At 42.6% G+C, this 7,682-nt stretch overlaps 1 protein-coding gene across 1 annotated transcript in view; it reads left to right on the plus strand.

The window, feature by feature from the left end:
* Positions 1 to 7,253, plus strand: part of LOC109472872 (transmembrane and TPR repeat-containing protein 1-like) — a 43,482-nt gene extending 36,229 nt beyond the window's left edge. Inside the window, exon 11 of the mRNA XM_019772737.1 lies at positions 7,146 to 7,253. Within this exon, the coding sequence (XP_019628296.1) occupies positions 7,146 to 7,253 (108 nt within the window). The remainder of the gene's footprint in view (positions 1 to 7,145) is intronic.
* The last annotated feature ends 429 nt before the right edge of the window (positions 7,254 to 7,682 follow it).

Consider the following 7,682-nt stretch of genomic DNA (forward strand, 5'->3'; position numbering starts at 1 on the left):
AGGAAAAAAGGAGATTTCTAGCAACTATAGATCTAAAGGATGCGTACTTTACCATCCCAATAGCTCAGAGCGATCGAAAATTCCTTCGTTTTTCGTGGAGAGGAGTTCTTTGGGAATTTCAGTGTCTTCCCTTCGGTCTGACGTCGGCGCCGAGGGTATTTACCAAGGTTTTGCGGCCGATTGTGGCCATTCTAAGGAGACAAGGATTGTTAATAGTAATTTTCCTAGACGACTTACTGATCATTGCAAGGTCGAGGGAACAGTGCTTAGAGCACATTGCTATAGCCAGAGAGCTTCTAGAGCAACTCGGTTTTGTTCTCAACCTGGGAAAGTCGCAGTTGATACCGTCTCAGGTAGCGACCTTCCTAGGCCTTGTTCTCGATTCTCGTACTTTGACAATTTACCTACCAGAAGACAAGTTAGACAAGGTAGTGAGTTCTTGCCAATCACTTCTGGAACAGGAGGTGATAGGAACCAGGCAGCTAGCCAGCGTGGTGGGGCTGTTAGAGTCCACCAAGCAAGCCATTCTTCCCGGGCCCTTACATTTCCGGGCTCTGCAACAACTTCTCAATTTCGGCATAAAGAAGCCGGGAAAATTCGACTCTTCAGTCAGTCTAACCCCAGATGCAGTAAAAGATCTACAGTGGTGGATCAGTCATGTGCGCGAAGTAAACGGTCGCCGAGTCTTTGTTCCGTCAGACCTGACAATTTGCACAGATGCCTCACTGGAGGGATGGGGCGCGCATTGCAATGGTCAGGAGACAGGCGGGCGCTGGTCACAGACAGAAGCGCGCATGCACATCAATTGGCTAGAGTTGAAAGCGGCCTTCCTGGCGCTAAGAAGCTTTGTGAGCGGGGATACTCAGCATGTTCTGCTAAGGCTGGACAACACAACAGCCGTTGCATATGTGAATCACATGGGGGGAACAAGGTCGCCAGATCTGGCAGCCTTGGCCCTGGAGATGTGGTCGTGGGCCTTGGAAAGAGGCCTGATGTTGTCAGCAACTCACGTTCCCGGATTGACAAACACCCTAGCGGACAGGTGTTCGCGGGTTTTTCTGGACAAGGTCGAGTGGCAACTGAACCGCTCAGTTTTCCTGTCATTGAACAATTGGACAGGCAATGCATTGACAGTAGATCTGTTTGCGTCTCGTCTGAATGCTCAGCTAGAGGAGTATGTCTCTTGGCACCCAGAACCAGAGGCCATGGCAGTGGATGCTCTAAACATTCACTGGGGCAACCTGGGGCTAGCGTATGCCTTTCCCCCCTTCAGCCTAGTGTTCAAGGTACTGAGAAAGGTCCAGTCAGACGTAGCAACAGTGATTTTGATAGCTCCAGTTTGGAAGTCTCAGGCTTGGTACCCCAAGGTGTTGAACATGTTGTTCGAGAGTCCGGTTCTCCTGCCACAGAGCTGGGATCTGCTGTTCCTGCCGCACAACAGGAGACCCCATCCGCTGTTGCCAGATCTGATGCTTGCCGCGTGGCCAATATCAGGCGACAGTTGCAGGATCGGGGCCTTTCGGCAGGGGCTTCAGACCTCATCCTCTCGGCTTGGAGGGAAAGTACTTCTAGACAGTATCAGTCAGCATGGGCTCAGTGGGCCAGCTGGTGTGATAGAAGGGAGATTGATCCAGTTTGCGGCTCTATAGAGAGCGTAGTAGAATATCTGGAATGGATGTTCCGACAGAACTACAGCTATATGTCAATTGGGGTGGCTCGTTCTGCGATCTCGTCTGTACACTTACCAGTAGACCATTGTAATGTGGGTAGTCACCCTCTAGTGTCCAAACTGATGAGAGGTGTGTTTCACAAACGTCCTCCTTGTCCAAGATATGTTTCAACATGGGACGTCAGTCGGGTCCTAGAGTACCTTCTGCATTGTTGCCCAGCTAATAGTCTTAGTTTGAAACAATTGTCTCATAAGTTGGTAACACTAGCGGCATTGGTGTCAGCCGACAGAGGTCAGACCTTAGCGGCCCTCGACTTGAGATTCATGAAGAAATGTAGAAACGGTGTTTCTTGGACAATTCCTACCCTGCTAAAAACTTCTAGACCAGGAAAACCTGCCAGAAAGTGTTTTTGGGCGGCCTTCCCGCAGGACAGGCGCTTGTGTGCCTTCACATACCTGAAGGAATATCTAAGGCGGACTTCTTCCCTTCGGAAAGAAAGGGGGGGGGAGCAGAAGTTGTTCATATCATACAGGAGACCACACAGGCCGGTTGGTTCTGCGACCCTGGCCAGGTGGGTTAAGTCAGTGTTAGGCACGGCAGGTGTCGACACAGCAACTTTCTCAGCTCACTCCACTCGAGGAGCGTCCACTTCAGCTGCTGCAGCTGCCGGGGTGTCTCTACATAGCATCATGAAGGCAGCGGACTGGTCACGAGAGTCTACCTTCCTGAAGTACTACAGGAGGGACAACAACCAACACACGTTTGGCCAGGCTGTGCTGTCCACGGCTCTGAAGTCTGCATAAGGTAAACGATATACCCAAATAGGGAGTGTGCAGGTATAATTGAGGATTAGGCAAATTGTACTTACCATGAAGGATAATCCCAATTATACCTCACACGAACTATTTGGGTATATCTTCCCACCCTTGCTGTTCTTCAGCTTCCAAGTAGCTGAGAATGCCCACCCATGGTGAACAGCACAGACTCTTTCTCGCACGTCGTCAAATGGCGGCGAACATAGTCATTACGTCATGATATCCCGTGATGCTTTGCGATTAAAGCTTTGTACACGTGCGCCACCTAGCGATAAGCATAGGAAATACTGCATAAGGTAAACGATATACCCAAATAGTTCGTGTGAGGTATAATTGGGATTATCCTTCATGGTAAGTACAATTTGCCTAATCCTCAATTGACTGTGCTAATGTCAAGCAATATGTGTCAACATCATAAATATTGCATAATTCAGAATATCTCCAGTTTTGCTGCTCTGAAGTCACACTGGATGCCTTTAAGGCTTGGAACTGTTAAATGGCACAGTTCAAGACAATTTTACAATGTTTCTTTCTCTTCTTTGATTTGTGGATTCTGAATAAAAAAATCATTGTTTTGAAATGTATCAAATTCCTTGGTTTTGCAGGCAAGCTGCCACAGGTCATTTTACTTCCACCACTGCCCCTGTAGCAGGGTTTGAGCTAATTAGAAAATGTCCCAACGCTCCCCATAGGCCACACCAATTTAATTTCTTGGTTAACGGTTTCACCCGCTTAATTTTTTTCTGATTTGCAAAAAAAAAAAAAAATTCAGAATCAACTGCAAAATGCTCAGATTTTGCCCTGAACAGTTGAAAACAGTCCTTTTCATCCTAGTTGTTACAGTTATTCCATCTTTCAATGCAATGGTATCATTAAAAGTTCAAAATTCATTGTTTAAATTTTGAACCAGCCTGGTGTGTTGACTTCATGGCTCCTATTGTACCACTTTGGGCCATAATAGGATGCCTTGGCCTGTTTTTATTTTTTTTGCCCGCCCGCTCCATTATTTTTCTAGAAAAATCTGTTAACCAAGAAATTAAATTGGTGTGGCCTTAAGCCAAAAAATTTTCCCACTTCCCTCCCCTAGTGCCTCAGCCCTCCCCTCGCTAAATATCATCCCGTCACGTAGAAGGTATGAAGAGTGATTACAGAGGACATCCATCAGTTCTGCCATGTCAGTGGTTGTCTTATGTATCATTTATATTTTGTTGGTGTCATCAGATAGTAAAACCTGCCCAGTTTTCAGGGGCAGATAAGAAATGTCAGGAAGCACTACCCGTTTTTTGTGGAACTCGCTGTCACCAAGTACAGTAGGGGCATTCGTTGTCATTAGATAGCTTTAAACAATGTCTAGAGCTAGAAGTTCAAGGGTTAGGTGTAACAAGTCGATCGGTGTAATATAGCCAGCTGCCGCCGCACCACGTGCCTGGGAAGCTGGTGTGTCACACCGAAAGGAAATAAATCTAAATAAAATAAAGTCAACACACAAATTTGACACAATATAACAGTTTAGTTCTAGTTAGACATTAAAACATGAGAAACCCTTCTCTTTCCTCCTCCAACCTCTTTAATGATATCTTTGATATATTATTGTGATAGTCATCTTTCATTCCCGGGGCAGGCAAGGGACCACTTTGGCTGGGGATTCTTCCAGTTTTCTGGCTCATTACATGCAGGAAATTACTTTCTTGTCGTGCAGGGATCTGATGGTGGTCGGTGTACAGAAAGTGCGAAATGAAACGAAATGGAATTTTAAACAGTTCCGTTCCTTGCTATCTATAAATTTTCATTTCATTGTGTTTACATGTAAGGGATGCGGCTGGTGATAAAATTCCTCCCCGTGGGCAAACCGTTAGGACAGACAGAGACCACAAAGAAACACGTCCGCACACTTTGACTGCTCACCTCAAAATTCAATTTATTGTTAACGTACCTTATGACGTTGTGGTCACTTTATTCTTAACGTACCCCGATTGATCTGATAATGTTGCGGTCACTTTATTCTAAACGTACCCCGATCGATCTTCTAACGTTGCGGTTCTAAGAATACCATCAATCTTAACGTTGCCGTTTGGACGTCGAGCGGACACTAACGTCGCCGTTCCAACGTACGAACGGCTTAACGGCTTTCCTCCATACCTATTTTGTTCCATTTCGTTCCGTTTCGTTCCCTTTCGTTCCATTTCACACTTTCTGGAGTCCCCTGGTGGTCACCAATGTGTGCAGCTGTGGGAGTCATTGATGCGTGAAACTCGTACAGGCTGATTATTGAGTTTGAAGGTTTTATAATGGGACAAAATCAATAACAGTGGTGTAAGAAACTGAGAAAGGCAATACAGATAGTAGATTTGATGTGCTGAGATGCCCATCACAAATGAGGTTATTCAAGCCCTGAAAGGGGTGTATTAGGCCACACCAATTTAATTTGTTGGTTCTCAGATTTTTTCCGAAAAAATATGAAGCGACAGGGTGAAAAAAATAAAAATAAAAACAGGTCTTTTTCCTCCCTATTATATCCTTCCCTTTTCTATCCTATTATAGCCCCAATTGCTAATGATAGGAGCCATGAAGTCAACACAAAAGGCTGGGTTGATATTTAAACAACAAACTTTAAACTTTTAATCAAACCACTGCATTGATAGATGGAAAAGCTGTAATATCTGGGAAGAAAAGGACTTTCCTGAACTGTTGCGGGCAAAATATGCGCATTTTTTAGTTGATTCAGAACCAGACTGAACCTTTTTTTCTTTTTGCAAATCGGAAAAAAAATGAAGAGGTGAATCCGAGAACCAACAAATTAAATTGGTGTTGCCTTAAGTAAAGACGATGCAGGAATAAGACTAGAAAGGCTGACATAATTCCTTGTGAGCAAACACAGCAGAAAAAATGGTAAAAAAAAAGCCTGTATCAAAAAATGAAGATCAGTCCTGTATTATTTGCCCACTTTTTTTGTAGCATACTAGTAATTATTAGTGTCAGCAAAAAAAATTAAATATGAATTATGTTTCATTTCTAAAGAAAAGTACTTGTCTGTAACAATGATTTTCTTATTTTTATAGCTGACACTTAGATGTTATAAGAATATACTGTATACTACAACTGTTACTGTAACAGTACTATACAATATTGTGGCCTTGGAGCCCACTGCTACATGTACATTTGTACACCTGTTTTTCACTATATCATGGACTCATTACAACCTATTTCTCAAGTTTCCTTCTATGACCAGTTAATGGCATTGTGTCCCACACTTCAGTACTTTCAATTTCTCTGACATTGTAATAAAAGTCTGCAGTGGTTCAATAGGCACTTTAGAAGAGGGGAGGGCAGGGGCAGACACCCTCTCAATTTTTAATAGCTTGTTTATGATTGGATGCACCTGACTGGTTCAATTTTCTACTGGTTATTACTGAGCCATGTTCAAGGGCAGGGGGTCAACTGGCTTTGCTTCACATCAAGTGCCAATTGGCTGTGGAATCATCCAGTCATTTATTCTACATCAACACGTTGCCTGGGCAGCACATAAATGGCCCTGGATTAACATGTACATGTAGGTTTGGGAGTCAGGATGGGACAGGAGTAAGAGACACCTAAGACAGTTCAACCTTCTTAGGAATATCAAGGGTTTGTTCTTCGGGTCAAAGAAATAAAATAGCATCATTCAAGTAAACAAAAAGTCAAAAGGGATACTGAACTCAGAAAAATGTTTGTAAATCAAGTTTCATACAAGATGTTGACTAGTAGTAATTATTTAATATAATATAAAAACAAGTAGTCATAGACAACAATTCTCAGTAAAGTTTTATATTTTGCAGATTGGGAACATTATAGTGTATGTAAACAGTATGTGAGCACTTCACAACAGTACTGGTAACAGCATAAATATCGCAGAAATACAGGCAGATATCAATTATGCAAATGAGGACTTAATTTGCATGATTATTGAGAAAATGTTATAATTACATAGTGGTAACTGCCTGGAATTTCATACTTGGGATATTTGAAAGTTATGTTAAGGTGAACATAATTAAACATAACTTATTCAAATAAGGACCTCATCTGCATAATTTATGAGGAAATACTATAATGGCATTCTTTGATAAGATAAGACTGTTTTCTGGTGTAGAATATGATCAACAGATATAATTGATGCAATATAGGATCCTATTTGCACAATCAGGGGGATTAATCTATAATTTCTTAGCCATAAAGGCTAACCTCATTTGGCGAAGGTATGAGATCGTGGAACTGTAGTTTATTTATGTCAGACTTAAAGCCGTGAACATGGACCTGAATATAATCTAGTCTAGTTACCTCCATGAAAAATGGAGGTATTGTTTTTGGCACATTTGTGTGTGTGTATGTACTGTATGTATGTGTGTGTGTGTGTGTGTGTGTGTGTGTGTGATTGATTGATGATTTATGAGGTTCTCCCTCTGGAATAGGCTACATGACCATATGTTGACCATATCTATTACAGCCTGACCTACTAGTATTTCAGGCCAAAGGTGCTACTGTGTGTTTGAAAACAAAAACCTGTGTTATTTTGTTCTGTACTGTAGTGTACTGTGTAAAAACATTAAAAAACTCATATATTTCATGGAGGTATGAGATCTCCGAATTCTTGTTGATTGGCTTGTTTTCCTGCTGTGTTGTGCAGGTCCTGTGCTTGCTGTGTTTCCGTGTGTGGATGTTGAATGGCACACTACCCCAGTTCTCAGACCAGGACAACCCTGCATCCTTCTCACCATACCTGGCCACCAGGTAAGTCTACATTATCTCCAACACTGTCTGCATTAAAACATACAACACTTTACACCAAAAAGCAGTTATTCAAGCAACTGGATATGATTTTGGAAACGTCAGACGTTTTAGCTAGTATCCACTAGCTTTCGTCAGTGACTGAGAGACCAGATTCTGGGGAAATGCACTGGTTTATAAGCACAAACTATTGATTGATATGCAAATAAAGTGAAGACAAATTTTTGGAAGCATTTCTCCTCTGGTCTCTCAGTCACTGAAGAAAGCTAGTGGATACTAGCTGAAATGTCTGACGTTTCCAAAATCATATCGAGTTGCTTGAGTAACTGCTTTTTGGCGTATCGTATTACCTGGATGTCTAACCTTCATCGACGCATACAACACTTTGCCTACTCACATCACATCCTCAAACCCACAACGTTTAAAGAAAAAATCT

This window comes from Branchiostoma belcheri, unplaced genomic scaffold (genome assembly GCF_001625305.1).
Source record: "Branchiostoma belcheri isolate BF01 breed outbred unplaced genomic scaffold, Haploidv18h27 scaffold288, whole genome shotgun sequence".
NCBI lineage: Eukaryota > Metazoa > Chordata > Leptocardii > Amphioxiformes > Branchiostomatidae > Branchiostoma > Branchiostoma belcheri.